We start from the raw sequence: 17,582 nt of genomic DNA, 5'->3' as shown, positions 1-17,582 counted from the left end.
CTTGTGAAGTATGACCAAACCTCCTCTGGCGGTCCATACTCCACTCTCTGATTTGGTAATTCATGGATACTATTCCAGTTTTAATAGGGATGGTTTCATCCTTCCTTGATACACAAAACTGTTTCTCACAATATATCAAAAATATATTTAAATAGAATGGCATATCTGATTCGCCCTATCTAAAGTTGAGTAGTACACAGTGATGTATCACAGCTGTTGGGGCAGTGGGTAAAGTGTTGATCTATCTAGCCAAAGGTCTGGGTTTGATTCCCACAATGTTGAATGTGTGAATAATAAAAATAATGATGTGCATATTTGTTGTGCACCAAATCCCCAAGCTGAAAATGCTACATAATAAAAATCAAACGTGGGAGTGGAGAGGGTCTTCTAAAACGTATTCATAGAATAGGTCTTCAGCAACCCATGCTTGCCTAAAAAGATGACTATGCTTGTCGTAAGAAGCGACTAACAGGATCGGGTGGTCAGGCTGTCTGACTTGGTTGATGCATGTCATCGTGTCCCAATTGCGTGGATCGATGCTTATGATGACATTCACTGGATTGTCTGGTCCAGACTCGATTATTAACAGACCACCGTCATTTAGCTGGAATATTGCTGAGTGTGGCATTAAAACAACAAACAAAACAAAAAATCTCAAACGTATTCACATATTTACAATATGGATGAGTGTAAACTTGGTTTTCATTGTCACAACGGGAAGTGCACAACTCAAGCTGCCTGTGAGGCACTAGAAGGTTAACGATCATAATCATCATATCCTACTGGGTACCCATTCACAGCAGCTGCTAACATGGTCACCAATCCATCTACTCCCTGCAACCATCATTGCCTAACTTCACCTGATTCATGGGGCGGTCGGGTAGCCTAGTGGTTAAAGCGTTCGCTTGTCACGCCGAAGACTGGGGTTAGATTCCCGAAATGGGTACAATGTGTGAAGCTCATTTCTGGTGTCCCCCGCCGTGATATTGGTGGAATATTGCTAAAAGCAGTGTAAAACCATACTCACTCACTCACTAATCTGATTCATGACCTGTATGCTGATTGTTGTGGGTCAAGGACGATACAATAACGACACAATAATGTAAATTAATTTATTCACAGGTTAAGGACAACAATTACAAGAAGAGACATGAACATGATTGAATAGCTTCATGATTGGGACAGTTTCCATGTAACCATGGCAACAACATCAGTACCATAACAACTACAGTTTCTGTAGTCAACTGCTGATGACTGATGCTAAACCATTCCACAGATGCCCATGATGTCAGCATGTGCAGAGATGTGGTTCCTGGGAATTTCGGTTAGCTTAAAAATCAATATTAATACATGTTACTTCTGTGACTTAAACGTTGAATCTACATACCAAAAAGATTTTATCTGCATCCCGCATACCCTCTAAATGGACCCCCAAATCTCAATACCAAACATTCTGCATAGTGTGAGATCGCCTAACAGCAGTGTGACACCGGTCTTACAAATACATAACAGTTATTCCATTAGAAAGGCCTTGTTTGGTATGTGTGATGTTGTGGTTATAAACAATGAACCCAAAGTTAATCCCTCAAATGTGATGGTTCATATGAATAGTAAACTAAACATATTCCAGCTATTACAGCGATAGAAACTAACAGTTTTAGTCCACCAGTCCTTATAATGATAACATATAGCAAAACCCTTATTAATGGCAAATTTCTACTAGTCCTTAGGATACCTTAACTATTAGGCAGTTTGGCAAGGACTACAGGACTAGTGTCAATTTCTAACACCGCATTAACTGATTTCTAAGCAGTTTGTTGTATTTCTGGTTGTCTGATGCATAGCAAGTATTAAATCTTCATACTTCTCCTTCACAAACCCTATTTCACAGTGTCATTTGTCGACTCAAATAACATTTACAATTAAAACATATTCCTATGACAAATAGTCGACTTGTAGTGGAACAACGGTTTATGTGGTGACGAAATGATGTCAGTGAAGAACATGCCTCAACATTTAGGGCAACACGGTCACTTCTTCCCCTCCACCATGATCACATGATAACCGTGCTTGGTTTTGATTGGAGGGTCGGTGTAGTTGGGTTTGTCCACGGTGCTGTTGGGGAGTTGAAAGGCGGCTTCCTGGAACGGTCCAACCATGGAACCCCGGGTCATCCAGCCCAGGTCGCCCTGAAGGTAAACACATGGCGATAAACGGTAAACATGGCGATAAACGGTACATACATGGCGATAAACGGTAAACATGGCGTTAAACGGTACATACATGGCAATAAACGGTAAATACATGGTGATAAACGTTAAATACATGGCGATAAACGGTAAATACATGGCAATTAACGTTAAATACATGGCGATAAACGTTAAATACATGGCGATAAACGGTAAATACATGGTGATAAACGTTAAATACATGGTGATAAACGGTAAATACATGGCGATAAACGGTAAATACATGGCAATAAACGGTAAATACATGGTGATAAACGGTAAATACATGGCGATAAACGGTAAATACATGGCAATAAACGGTAAATACATGGCGATAAACGGTAAATACATGGTGATAAACGGTAAACGCATGGTGATAAACGCTGAACACTTAAGAATTGACTTTCCCTTTATGTGAGTTCATTGGAGTTTGAACCTTCATAGAGTGAGGGCCAAACAATGTTTCATACTCCAATGAACTCACACAAAGTGAAAGTCAATTCTTATAATTTTGTTATCACAATTTCTTACCTCAAAGGATGTAGGCCAAGATCTAAACATAATTTTATTTTGACGGGAGAGATTTCAGGAATTGCTAATGACCCCATGGCAGTTACATGTTTTAGTCATCATTGATCAATTAGGCGATCATTGAAAGTTGATAGAGGATGTGTCAAATAGACACTAAGGTAAAGTCATAGATTGCTGTAGACAGTCACTGCCAGCCTAGACACAGATCGAGTCGATACTACCATAGTTTGGATGAGCAGTGCTTTGTTTTGTTTACAAGGATGGGTCGTAGCGAGGATATTAGTGAATGATCGTGCAGTCAAACTCTGACGTTTCTCAATGCACATGTATTCTAAAAACTGAGTTCAAGATTAAAGGGTCTAAATGATCAGAAAGAACGCTTCTGTGCGTATTCGTGCCAGGGAATTCCCCAGGAATGTGGAAGTAGTCCGTCAGTGTTAACATCATTTCAAGAACACAGTCTCTTGAAAAACGTATGAAAAATGTCAAATTGCGTCGTACATACACTTATAAACATTAATTTCAGTCATGTGACCGATCTCTCATCCAATGGTAAAGCCGCATATCGTGTTAACTTCAAATTAAAAAATTATATGGTGATAAACAGTAAACACATAGTAATAAACGAGATCACTTCTTGAACAAAGCTAGTGGCGTAATGGAATGAGGGAAATAATAGTTGGTTGGTTGATTTGTTGTTTTACGCCGCACTCAGCAATATTCCAGCTATATGACGGCGGTCTGTGAAATAATCGAGTCTGGACCAGACAATCCAGAGATTGACATCATGAGCATCGATCCACGCAATTGGGATCGATGACAAGCATCAACCAAGTCAGCGAGCCTGACCACTTGATCCTGTTAGTCGCCTTTTACGACAAGCACAGTCGCCTTTTATGGCAAGCATGGGTTGCTGAAGACCTATTCTACCCCGGATCTTCACAGGTCGGGAAATAATAGTAATTATAGTAAGAGAAGCAACTATGTGAAGCAATCTCATTAAAATCAGATCTTTGTTTTCGCTACCGCTAAACAAAGATCTGAGGACATCCCATTACGGGTCTCGTCAGAACGACATTTCGCAAATTTTGACCGACCAATGAAATGACTGACAAGAAATCGACAGTAGCCAATCAGAAGGCAGCTTTCTCGAGCTTCACGACACTAGTTTCAAACTGGTGTAGTCTCGATTAAAACAAATAAAACTGATAAGAAGAACATTCTGGAATGGCTTATAGATGGCCTAGATTGTATGGATATAATCATAAAACCCGTAACTGTCGTTTGGAATACCCCATGTTAAATATTTCGCGGCTGCATGATAAGAAAACACATTCCGACTGTCACTTTCATGATCTGGTAAGCGACGCTCTGATTGGTTGGATGAAAGGTCGTTCTGACGTGACCCTTAATGGGATGTCCTCAGATCATTGTTTAGCATAGCGAGAACTAAGATCTGATTTTAATGAGATTGCTATGTGAAGCATTCTCTAACTGAAAACGTTGTACTATTTTCGGAAAAGGTGTACTTAATCAGTCTCTTGAAAAGAAAACAAACATTAAAATAAATAAATATATTAAAGTGCTGGGATTAAGATTCTGTAGACAATTACCCCTGATCTCGCTTTGTCTTCACTGTATTGAGCCGCCACTTCACTGAATTTCATTCCACTTTTAATCTTCTCGATGGCTTCAAGAGCCTTGGACTGCTTCTCACACAGAATGTGCCGCACCTGGCCAGGGACAAGAAGGAAAATGTTTGTCAGGGTGTGTCGGATTGTTGTTTAATGCTGCACTTAGTAATATTCCAGTATTATGACAGCGGTCTGTAAATAATCAAATCTAGACCAGAGAAATTTGGAGATTGACATCATGAGCATCAGTCTACTCATTTTGGATCAGCCAAGTCAACGAGCCTCCGACAGTTGCCTCTTATGACATGCATTGGTGAAGGCCAATTCTAACCTGAATGGGGAGTGAGTGAGTGAGTGAGTGAGTGTTGGTTAGTTGGTTGGTTTGTTGTTTTACACCGCACTCAGCAATATTCCAGCTATATGACGGCGGTCTGAAAATAATTGAGTCTGGACCAGACAATCCAGTGATTGATATCATGAGCATCGATCCACGCAATTGGGATCGATGACATGCATCAACCAAGTCAGCGAGCCTGACCACCGGATTCCGTTTGTCGCCTTTACGACAAGCATAGTCACCTTTTACGGCAAGCATGGGTTGCTACCCCGGAATCTTCACAGGTCGAGTGAGTGAGTGAGTGCTGTGTTTGGAATTTTTTATGTATATTTAACATATTCAATCTTTGATTATTACAAACACAATGCTTATTCAAAAACAAGTCAGGGCGTGAATTTGGGTTAACATGGTTAATGTCACCACAGTCAGCCGCATTCAGCTATAACATGGCAGGATAATGAATAACTAATTTTGGAGAAGTATGGAAACACAGATTCAACTGAATCACAGAGGCTGACCAACTGATCCAGTTTAGTCGCCTCTTACTTATACCATGCTTACAACCAGTACTGGGGTACTGGGGTACCAAGGTCCCCTTTTGGGAATGCAACAGTAAAGCATCTACAACAGCTTCAACAGCTTCACTATCTTTGGGGGCAAAAAGCGGATATTTGTTGTTTGTTTGTTTTTAGTTTGTTGTTGTGGTGGCAGTCAGAAATATTCCAGCCTGTAAGGAAATGGGCCAGACAAACCAGTGACTGAGTTGACACGACCTACATGTTGTAAACATCGCATCTCTGGTTGCTATCGGGGATATCCCAACCTGGAGAATAAATTCATACTTAAAATTATAGGGCGTTACGCAGTATATTTCTTCCGAATTCGGATCGCAGAAGAACTTCACACATCTGAGTAATGGTCTTATGTTAAAAGTCAAAGCATGAGGAAGCAATACTACATTTGTACAAAGTTCAGTCTTGATACGCACCTTGACAGCAGTGCCTCCTTTCGCTGCTTTCGCCTCTTTGGCACCACCTTCAGCTCCTTTCGAACCCCCTTTGGCACCTCCTCCCCCTTTAGCCCCTCCCCCAGCTTTTGCCCCTCCTCCAGCTTTTCCTCCGCCACCACCTTTGTTTTTGGGCATAGTGTTAATCAGCTGGCGTAGTCACTTCTCCGTTTTGACTGTTGTGTTGTGATTGCAACACGTGTTGAAAAGCGGAAGTGGTTCATACAGTTTACATTTGTAACACGGGTTTCTATTGGTCAAATCCCTGATTTCAGCCAATCAATGTCCATTTATTACAACATCAAAGGAAACACTATATTCAATATGGCTGCAAGTTTAGTGTTTTGGAAAGTTTGCAAATGAAAAATCCTGGTTTTGTTGGAAATACATTACTGTTTGTATATTACAGCGATGGACGAAGACACGTATATGCCGGCGCTTCCTCCAGGTTCGTAAATTCGACCGCGGATCAATAGGTTTGCTACACGATGATAAAATCGGACAGCGGGAGAAAACGGGAGTCTAGCTACTGTCAATTTTTTTCCGCAATACTCGAAACTTAATTGAAATTTACCTCAAGTTCCTCTGGATTAATTCCTTCAAGGAGGCGGGATAGCTAACCCAGACCCTAATCCACTAACCCTAAGGATAGTAAGCGGGTTTTTTTTTTTATTGGCAAGGGGTACCTAACCCTAATGGTCGTAATGGGGTGCTTCATTGGTAAGGGCTATAAGGACAGAGTTTTGGTAACATACCCTAAGTCAGCTAACACTTATGATCAATGATTCGTGGTTTTTGTGGTGCCATTTGTTATGCATAATTTCAAGATAAAATGGTTGAAACACATACTATGTTAATAACACAGAATGTGTAAGTTTTGGAAATAGGTGGGTAGAAATAAGAACATGATGTACGTAGTGTCTTGCTTCCTGAGAAAGGACCCGTGAAGATCTGGGGTAGAATAGGTCTTGGTTGATGCATGTCATCGAAAACCCAATTGCGTGGATCGATGCTCATGATGTCAATCACTGGATTGTCTGGTCCAGACTCGATTATTTACAGACCGCCGTCATATAGCTGGAATATTGCTGATGCGGCATTAAACAACAAACCAACCAACCAACCTGAGAAATAGATATGTAGAAAGTGGTGTTTAAATCACATTCTGCTACCCTGTATTGTCCTCTGTCCATGCTCTCTGTCTACAAAATAATTCACCAGTTTGTGACTTCCTTAAAAAAAAATAGTCATACCTTGTATCATCATATTTAGTTGATAAGAGACGGACGCACATACCTGCATGTACTCATTCACTCCCCAATATGCTGATGACGGCATGTTTTCAGAACTTGTTCCTAGAAGCAGCTGTTTGATCTCTAATTCCAGGATACAAACAAAGGAAGACCAGTTATTCTTCAAGTGATGGTGAAGATGTTGTAGGACCAAGCTTGCCGTCTCATATGAGGAAACGAAAACACACTGACTCTGATGATGAGAGAGGACAAAACTCATCTATAGGACCAGCACTGCCCCCACACTTAAAAATAAGGAAAGAAACTGATCTTAAAGAAACTGCAATAATAGGCCCAGTTCTTCCTCCTCATCTTCTGAAATTAAAACGTTCAGAAGATGTCGACATTAGTCCAGTCAGGGGTAGCAGCAATGATGAAGAGGAGAGAGAAGACATAGGCCCAGCTCTTCCTCCAGGCTATAAGAGTAGAAGTGACTCCAATCTTGTTGATCAAGCATCCATTGGTCCCATGTTGCCGCCTGGTTTTAAGAAACAGACAGTTGATGTTGGTGACGAGGAGGACTGGTTTGGTCCATCCTTGCCCCCGGGGTTTAAACCTGTTCAACAGCCAGAAGGTGGGTTTGAAGAGGATGTGATCGGACCTCTGCCTTCTGAAATGATGACAGGTGATTTGAGTGCAGCTGCAGCAGCCGAAATTGAGCAGAGAGCGAAGAAGATGAAAGAGAAGCTCACAGATGATGTATGTTCATATCAGTTTGGTGAAATATGTATAAGAAAAAGAAATGTATACTAAACTTAAAATCTTTGAAATTCATGCCAGTCTGCTCGCCTGAGACTACTTAATTTTGCTGTGGACAAGTAAAATTCAAATTATGGTAGTCCTCTTTGACTAGTAGCATTTAAGGGTTATAATTCTGAACCAATTCTCAATTCTTCAATTTAGCTACAAATTGGAATTTTATAAAACAGACAGAAGCTGTAAACATAGTACACATGAAAACATTTTTGTCTTGTAAAGCAGGACTTGCCACGAACTCAGTGGAAGAACTCTGACTTAACTTGCTGTAGAAGATTACTATAAGTTAACCCTTGATATGTTAGTTCTCTGACTTGTCCGTCAATATATTGTTGACCTTGTCAAAGTGATGATTGTTTAATATGGACACTCTGCTGTTCTGGAGCTACAGATAATAGAATATAAATTAGCTGATCTTCAAGATTTTGAGTTTACATCAGTTCACTGGTCATGCTGGTGGAAGACTTTCATAAAAAGAAGATGTGAACTAAATGGTTAAATTATTATCCTTATTAGTTCTTATTTGTTATTTCACACTCTGATGATTAGAATACTTAATATTGGAATTACCTCCCTTTTAAACTGGGAAATGACCGCCAATTAGCTCATGAAATTATACACATTATCCATAAGTTCATGAAAATATACACATAATCGATTAGCTCATGAAATTATACACATAATTGATAAGTGCATGAAATTGTACACATAATTGATTCGTTCCATTGGTTCAAGAAACAATACACATAATCAGTCTGTTCATCAAATAATAACATAAACCATTTGTTCATCAACTGTTAAGCATAATCAATGAGTTCATTAAACAAGACAAATAATCTATTAGTTCATGAAACTACACATAATCCATTAGTTCATCAAATAATACACAATCCATTAGTTCATGAAACTAAACATAATCCATTAGTTCATAAAATTATACACATAATCGATTAGTTCATGAGCTATTACCCACAATCGATTAGTTCATGAAATTATACACTCCATTCATTCATCAAATAATAAACATCCATTAGTTTATGAAATTATACACAATCCATTCATTCATGAAATATTCACATAATCCCATTCATTAAGAATGTAGGGTAGAGAGGCCTTGGTCATCACTGTGATGTGAAGTATAAGGGAGTCCCCCCCCCCCCCCCCCCCCCCCGTAAAACTGATGCTGTAATTGTTTCACTGATGACAAACCAGCATCATGAACATGTTTCAGCCCGGGAAGGATGCTCCGAAGCAGAGAGAAGCCTGGATGACTGAGCTCCCAACAGAAATGAAAAAGAATTTTGGTTTAACAGCTCGGACTTTCAGGACTCGAGTTATCCCTGAGAAAGACAAGGATGCATCTGTGTGGACAGACACTCCAGCTGACAAGGCAAGGAAAGAAAAGGTAACACACTGTCCACAATATGTCAGTGAAGCCAAGTGAATGCATTCTTACTTAGTGGATGCTTACACTAGACAAGTCTGTATAACCATGGCCATTGGTCAGATCAGTTATGTGTCATGGTAATGATTAGTATTTCACAGGATCAACAAGAAGGTATGCAGGTCTGGTATTTAACATAAATCAAGACTAGTGATTCAGCCTTTAAAATTCATGCTGGTCTGTTAGCCCGAGCCTACTAGATTGTGCTGAAGACAAGTAACAATCCTCACTGATTAATAGCATTTGAGGACTATATTTCTATAATTAATCATGTTTGTCTTGTTCAAGCAGGACTACCATATTTTCTTGAGTATAGTGCACAGCCATGTATAATGCGCACCCCCCTCTAGCGGATTCAATATTTTGGATTTTTTTTTTTCGAATACCAAGCTTAGAAAAAAATTTACGCAGTACCCCTTTAGCGAAATCCGGTAGCTGTTAAGTCAGAGGAACAGTAAAATCAGTTTTACTAAGTCCTCTGGTTAGACTGAAATAAAACCTAATTTCTGAGGTTGGTGATCTGTTGATCTTAATGGTTCAACTGGCTATATATTGGCAAACATGGTAAATGTGACTGCTCAATCTCCTTGTTTTGTATACTTCAGCAAGATGAACATTGGCTGAATATTGTCACATAAACGTGACATGGGTGTGATATTATCATCTCAAGGTGACAGTAAAATAATTATCAAAACAGATGATCATGATAACACATTGATTTTCATGGTCAGAACTTTGCTGAAAACAAATGTTTACTTATTGGAACCAATTCAATTTCTGAAAAACAATACATAGAAAACCACGCCTGAGCATCTCCCAAGATCAAATATATATTAAGAAAAGTAGATACAAGTTACACATATTTTTACTTTTATCAACAAGTGCTGAATTTTTCAGTCTATAAACAGTAATAACCATTGTCATGCATATGTCAGATAACCAGCTTCAGTGGCAGAGAGAATAGTGATGTCATTTGATTTTGATGTCATGATATCCGATGAAGATCCGGGGTAGAATAGGTCTTCAGCAAACCATGCTTGCCGTAAAAGGCGACCATGCTTGTCGTAAGAGGCAACTAACGGGATCGGGTGGTTAGGCTCACTGACTTGGTTGATGCCTGTCATCGATCCAAATTGCGTGGATCGATGCTCATGATATCAATCACTGGATTGTCTGGTACAGACTCGATTATTTACAGAACGCCGTCATATAGCTGGAATATATTCTGAGTGCGGTGTAAAACAACAAACCAGTCGATATCATCACATTGGTCTGCAAAGCATTCTGTTGCAGTTTAACTGTAGCAGTATCTCCTAGGAGATATTACCCAAGTGATATCTCTTGTGGAAGCCAGTTTGGGATGACAATGACCTGCTCTGTGTCAACCAGTACAGACAGTCACAATCATTTCATACCGATTCAGGGGCACAGCTGGCCCAGTCGTCTATTGAGTTGCAATTCGCTATGCAGAGTTGCGTCCCTTAGGCACGTCAGAAACCTATGATTGAAGGTTCGAATCCCGATTCGCTCCGATTATGTTTCTAGGTTTGTCAGCACCATACCCGTGCTTGTGGGTTTCACCGAAGTGGTAAACGTCTGAGACCTGCATCACTTCAGGCTTTCCTCCCACATTAAGCTGACACGCAGTGATATAACTGGAATACAGTTAAAAGTGATATTAAACCCAACTCACTCACTCATACCGTTTGTTACAAGCCTCGAAGATGGGCCTCTATCTACAACACAAAATTGTTCATTTGGAGAAAATTCGTGGACCCTCCGGCAGGATTAAGAAATGACAGTATTTATAACTTTGATTTTATTCCAGCTAAAATGTGTGAAATTTGGCTTGGTGAATCAGTTAACGAAGGAATTAAAAAACAAATGCCTTACTGATGTGAGTGCTTTCAGATTCATACTGTAGCCAAATCATCTTCATGAGGCAAGGGCGTTAACTGACTATAAAGTCCACTTTCCACCCTTGCCAAATTAGGCTGGAATTTCTGGGCTTGGTCGAAGCACCACCAGTGGCTATTACTAGTTATGTCCCTTCTATGTCCCTCCAACTGACCAATCAAACTCCTCTCGTATCACTTGCATTTACTTCAAACCAAATTGTCGACCCCCATTTAAACCCCTTGCCTCAAGTTGGATTTGTCCGTTTGGTTCGATAATAATCTTTTCTGAATTTTAACTAATTATATTTATTTTGTATTTTAATGTTTTCCTCAGGAAGCAAGAGAGAAGTATGAGAGAAGAGGATCATCTCGAGAAGCAACCGAGCCATCATCATCATCATCATCCAGCAAAGACAAGGCTCATGCCAAGGCTGTCCACAAACACAACGTAGGTTTCTGAGGAACTGTAGTACAGGAAGTAAGAAGCCTGTTTTCTGGGCAAGAACTCTTGGATTAATGTTCAATCAATGAATTTAAAGATAAGGTACCATTAAGAGCAATCAGTGTATTAGTTAGAATTGATTTTCCATGCTAAGTGGAAATGTCTGAATGACTCTCTGTTTATAACTGACGCTTCACAAACCAGTGGCTCTAGATGTGGTTTTCGTTTTGTAATGTATGCATTAGGGCAGGTATGTAAAACAATTTAGTTTCCAACACTTGAGGCCTACAGAAAGTATACAGGTAGGTCAGGTAACAGGGTCTAGGGTAGACAGGTTGGTCAGGTAACAGTGTCTAGGGTAGACAGGTAGGTCAGGTTACAGGGTCTAGGGTAGACAGGTAGGTCAGGTTACAGGGTCTAGGGTAGACAGGTAGGTCAGGTGACAGGGTCTAGGGTATACAGGTAGGTCAGGTAACAGGGTCTAGGGTAGACAGGTAGGTCAGGTAACAGGGTCTAGGGTAGACAGGTAGGTCAGGTTATAGGGTCTAGGGTAGACAGGTAGGTCAGGTTATAGGGTCTAGGGCAGACAGGTAGGTCAGGTAACAGGGTCTAGGGTAGACAGGTAGGTCAGGTTATAGGGTCTAGGGCAGACAGGTAGGTCAGGTGACAGGGTCTAGGGTAGACAGGTAGGTCAGGTGACAGGGTCTAGGGTAGACAGGTAGGTCAGGTTATAGGGTCTAGGGCAGACAGGTAGGTCAGGTAACAGGGTCTAGGGTAGACAGGTAGGTCAGGTTATAGGGTCTAGGGCAGACAGGTAGGTCAGGTGACAGGGTCTAGGGTAGACAGGTAGGTCAGGTGACAGGGTCTAGGGTAGACAGGTAGGTCAGGTAACAGGGTCTAGGGTAGACAGGTAGGTCAGGTGACAGGGTCTAGGGTAGACAGGTAGGTAAGGTAACAGGGTCTAGGGTAGACAGGTAGGCCAGGTGACTGGGTCTAGGGCAGACAGGTAGGTCAGGTAACAGGGTCTAGGGTAGACAGGTAGGTCAGGTAACAGGGTCTAGGGTAGACAGGTAGGTCAGGTAACAGGGTCTAGGGTAGACAGGTAGGTCAGGTGACAGGGTCTAGGGTAGACAGGTAGGCCAGGTGACTGGGTCTAGGGTAGACAGGTAGGTCAGGTAACAGGGTCTAGGGTAGACAGGTAACAGGGTCTTGGGTAGACAGGTAGGTCAGGTAACAGGGTCTAGGGTAGACAGGTAGGTCAGGTAACAGGGTCTAGGGTAGACAGGTAGGTCAGGTAACAGGGTCTAGGGTAGACAGGTAGGTCAGGTGACAGGGTCTAGGGTAGACAGGTAGGCCAGGTGACTGGGTCTAGGGCAGACAGGTAGGTCAGGTAACAGGGTCTAGGGTAGACAGGTAACAGGGTCTAGGGTATACAGGTAGGTCAGGTGACAGGGTCTAGGGTAGACAGGTAGGTCAGGTAACAGGGTCTAGGGTAGACAGGTAGGTCAGGTGATGGGGTCTAGGGTAGACAAGTAGGTCAGGTTACAGGGTCTAGGGTAGACAGGTAGGTCAGGTTACAGGGTCTAGGGTAGACAGGTAGGTCAGGTTACAGGGTCTAGGGTAGACAGGTAGGTCAGGTTACAGGGTCTAGGGTAGACAGGTAGGTCAGGTTACAGGGTCTAGGGTAGACAGGTAGGTCAGGTGTTGGGGTCTAGGGTAGACAGGTAGGTCAGGTGTTGGGGTCTAGGGTAGACAGGTAGGTCAGGTGTTGGGGTCTAGGGTATACAGGTAGGTCAGGTAACAGGGTCTAGGGTAGACAGGTAACAGGGTCTAGGCCAGACAGGTAACAGGGTCTAGGGCAGGTAACAGGGTCTAGGGTAGACAGGTAGGTCAGGTAACAGGGTCTAGGGTAGACAGGTAGGTCAGGTAACAGGGTCTAGGGTATACAGGTAGGTCAGGTAACGGGGTCTAGGGTAGACAGGTAGGTCAGGTAACGGGGTCTAGGGTAGACAGGTAGGTCAGGTGACAGGGTCTAGGGTAGACAGGTAGGTCAGGTAACGGTCTAGGGTATACAGGTAGGTCAGGTAACGGGGTCTAGGGTATACAGGTAGGTCAGGTAATAGGGTCTTTGGTATACAGGTAGGGTACAGTTTCATACAGTTACTATGAAACTACATCATGTGTATCCTAAAGTGTATGATGTTCAGGAAACAAGTGTGTTTATATGCTCTGATTTTTCTTACAGAAGTCCAAAAGGCAGGAGTCACTGCTAGAGATACACCAGAAAGAATTGAAAAAGAAAAAGGTAAAATATGACCCATTAACATGAGTGTCCATAGCTTTTCAGAATTTTTCTAAATGATGTATTTTGAAATCCACCAATCACGTTTTGTGTTGTGCTTTGTCCCCGCTGAAGGCATCACTTTCTTTACAGATACAGTGAACTATGTTTATAACGAACACACTTATAATGAACTGACGGATATAACAAACTGTTTTGGTCCTGTCCATTTGCTGTATATGCTTATTACGAACTACGGTTGTAACAAACTATAATTAGTGGTCCCTTTGAGTTCGTTATAATCATAGTTTACTCTGCCTATTTTCAAAACATAAAGATAGAATTGCATATCATATTTGTACTTTTAGGTATTTGTTAAAATGGAATGAAGCAATGTGTCTCATTTTGTTTCTTTGCATGACAAGAGTTACCTCCCTTCTCATAATGCTCATGTCAAGAATTGTCTTTTGTTATAGAAAACTGCCTTATCCAACTGCTGCAAACGATCACCCTCCCTTATCCACGGACCCCAACCTTCACCTTAGAACACCCGACCCCCACCCTAGAACACCCCAACCCTCACCCTAGAACACCCCACCCCCACCCTAGAACACCCCACCCTCACCCTAGAACACATCCACCCTCACCCTAGAACACCCCACCCTCACCCTAGAACACCTCCACCCTCACCCTAGAACACTCCACCCTCACCCTAGAACACCTCCACCCTCACCCTAGAACACCCAACCCTCACCCTAGAACATCCCCACCCTCATCCTAGAACACCCCACCCTCACCCTAGAACACCTCCACTCTCACCCTAGAACACCCCAACCCTCATCCTAGAACACCTCCACTCTCACCCTAGAACACCCTACCCCCACCCTAGAACACTCCACCCTCACCCTAGAACACCTCCACCCTCACCCTAGAACACCCAACCCTCACCCTAGAACACCTCCACCCTCACCCTAGAACACCTCCACCCTCACCCTAGAACACCCAACCCCCACCCTAGAACACCCCACCCTCACCCTAGAACACCTCCACCCTCACTGAGAACCCCCCACCCTCACCCTAGAACACCTCCACCCTCACTGAGAACCCCCCACCCTCACCCCAGAACACCTCCACCCTCACCCGAGAACCCCCCACCCTTACCCAAGAACCCCCCCACCCCCATCCTAGAACACCCCACCCTCACCCTAGAACACCCCACCCCTATCCTAGAATGACCCCACTCTCAACCCCGACCTAGAACACCCCACCCTAGATAATTTAGTCTTTCAAACAGGTCCTGGAACAGAAATCTAAAAACTTCCCAGCAAACCCACAATGCTTGGAAGAGATTGTCTTGGTTCCTTTCTGCTATGTATTAATAGAAAATAAAAAAACCCAAATCTTCCATACTTGAGACTGACTTAAGAGTAAACTCATTTTAAATGATGAGGCATACAAAGGTAGATAATCCATGTGTTCGTGTTTACAGAAGAAAGACAAGAATAAGGACAAGCCAAAGGAGAGACGACCTTTTGACCGGGACAACGACCTCCAGGTCAACAGATTCGATAATGCACAGAGAAATTCAATCATAAAAAAATCTCAGCAGCTGAACACACGATTCTCCCATGGGGGTTCCACATCATCCTTCCTCTGAGGAGACGAGTGACCACATCCTTGGTATCAGCAGATTCAGGAGAAGGACTCACAGAACTTCAATAAGAATGTGTGGGATAATTAAGAATGGGCTTAACAATCGTCAATATAAAACATGTGATAATTAATTTACACATCCGAGAGCATTAATGACGTAATAGAGACATCATTGGTTATGAAATGTTCACAATAGATGATGTTGGGGTTCTGACGTCAAAATAGATGATGATGGTGGTGTTCTGACGTCACGGTGATGTTGGTGTTCTGACGTCACGGTGATGGTGGTGTTCTGATGTTACAATAGATGATGACGGTGTTCTGATGTCGTAATAGATGATGACGGTGTTCTGATGTCACAATAGATGATGACGGTGTTCTGATGTCACAATAGATGATGGTGGTGTACTGACGTCACAATATATGATGACGGTGTTCTGATGTCACAATAGATGATGTGGTGTTCTGACATCACAATAGATGATGATGGTGTTCTGACATCACAATAGATGATGGTGGTGTTCTGATGTCACAATAGATGATGTGGTGTTCTGACATCACAATAGATGATGGTGGTGTTCTGACATAACAATAGATGCGGGATGACGGTATTCTGATGTCACAATAGATGATTACAGTGTTCTGACGTCACAATAGATGATGACGGTGTTCTGACATCACAATAGATGATGTGGTGTTCTCACATCACAATAGATGATGTTGGTGTTCTGACATCACAATAGATGATGTGGTGTTCTGATGTCACAATAGATGATGGTTGTGTTCTGACATCACAATAGATGATGTTGGTGTTCTGACATCACAATAGATGATGTGGTGTTCTGACGTCACAATAGATGATGATGTCACAGTCTGTCATTACTGATGTCATGTTGACACAGTTTGCTTCTGGGTACAGTTTTGTGTAAAGGAAATGTTACTTTGTAACTAATGTTATGTTTGTCGATGTGCATTTTTATGACTTAAGTGGTGGGTGTATCAGACTGACTTTACAAAGAAGAAATTCACTACTTCACTCACTTTGTACAGGAAGTCAAAACTTTTTTATACGAGTTTCATAAAATGAGCATGACATTCACAACGTAGAAGTCTGTCTATATTTTCTGTAAATAAAGAAAAGTTTCTTGCATACCCACATGGAAGTATTTCAATTACGAAAATAAAAATTCAGTGCTGCATTGCCTCCCTTTGCCGTTCCAAGATCCGCTTATCCCAGGTGACACAAGCTACATCATCGTGGCGAATCTGGGATTTCTGGCCTCACTAAGGGACTCAACTCTTTGCAGTGAGTTGTCGTGTACCTTGTATACCACAGAGCCCCATTCCACACAGCAATCGTAGCACTAATGTGATCGTAGCACTAATGTGATGGTAATGTGATCAAATACCTTAACCATGTTAACATAGGCTTACGAACTGACGTAGCGTTGGGCATTGTGGACTGCCCAGGTCTTAAATGTAGGCGGAATATTTAGGTGTTATGTTCTTACCGAGGCGGTTGCCTGGTGGTTAGAGTGTTCTCTCGTTACACCAAAGGCCGGTTCGATTCCCACATGGGTAGAATGTGTGAAGGCTTTTTCTGGCATTCCCCCAATGTGATGTTGCTAAAAGCAGCGTAAAACCATCCTTACTCATGCTCTGACCACTTCGTGATGTATACAATGTGAATATCTCCAATGTTCGGTGCAGGGGCACGGGTGGCCCAGGCGTTTACGGCGCCGCGATTCGCTGTGCACAAATGTGTCTCTTAGGCACGCCAGGAACCTATGATTGTGGGTTCGAATCCCGGCTCGCGGGACTATGTTTCTAGGTTTGCCAGCACCATACCTGTGCTCGTGGGTTTCACCGAAGTGGTAAACGTCTGATATGCATCACTTAGGGCTTTCCTCCCACATTATTCGATTCCCGACATGGGTACAATGTGTGAAGCCCATTTCTGGTGTCCCCCGCCGTGATATTGCTGGAATATAGCTAAAAGCGGCTTAAAACCACACTCACTCACTCCTCCCACATTAAGCTGACGCACTGCCATATAACTGGAATACTGTTAAAAGCAGCG

The 17,582-nt window shown here is 42.3% G+C and overlaps 2 protein-coding genes across 2 annotated transcripts; one reads left to right on the top strand and one right to left on the bottom strand.

Annotated features, from left to right (window-relative positions):
- Nucleotides 1-1,123: 1,123 nt before the first annotated feature.
- Nucleotides 1,124-5,952, bottom strand: LOC139447614 (peptidyl-prolyl cis-trans isomerase NIMA-interacting 4-like). The gene is made up of 3 exons (XM_071229021.1): nt 5,719-5,952; nt 4,373-4,492; nt 1,124-2,189 (listed from the first exon to the last, which is right to left on the bottom strand). Exons 1-3 carry the CDS (start codon nt 5,872-5,874, stop codon nt 2,031-2,033), a joined length of 435 nt encoding a protein of 144 aa, XP_071085122.1. The 5' UTR covers nt 5,875-5,952; the 3' UTR covers nt 1,124-2,030.
- A 107-nt stretch (nt 5,953-6,059) lies between these two features.
- Nucleotides 6,060-16,242, top strand: LOC139447726 (GPALPP motifs-containing protein 1-like). Its single transcript, XM_071229197.1, has 6 exons — nt 6,060-6,184; nt 7,123-7,727; nt 9,016-9,189; nt 11,461-11,574; nt 13,814-13,873; nt 15,339-16,242. Exons 1-6 carry the CDS (start codon nt 6,148-6,150, stop codon nt 15,504-15,506), a joined length of 1,158 nt encoding a protein of 385 aa, XP_071085298.1. The 5' UTR covers nt 6,060-6,147; the 3' UTR covers nt 15,507-16,242.
- Nucleotides 16,243-17,582: the final 1,340 nt, after the last annotated feature.

This window comes from Haliotis cracherodii, unplaced genomic scaffold, assembly GCF_022045235.1.
Source record: "Haliotis cracherodii isolate W230 unplaced genomic scaffold, xgHalCrac1.p SCAF_7, whole genome shotgun sequence".
Taxonomy (NCBI): domain Eukaryota; kingdom Metazoa; phylum Mollusca; class Gastropoda; order Lepetellida; family Haliotidae; genus Haliotis; species Haliotis cracherodii.
Note: the sequence above shows the minus strand (reverse complement) of the source record. Positions and strands in the feature narration are given on the sequence as shown.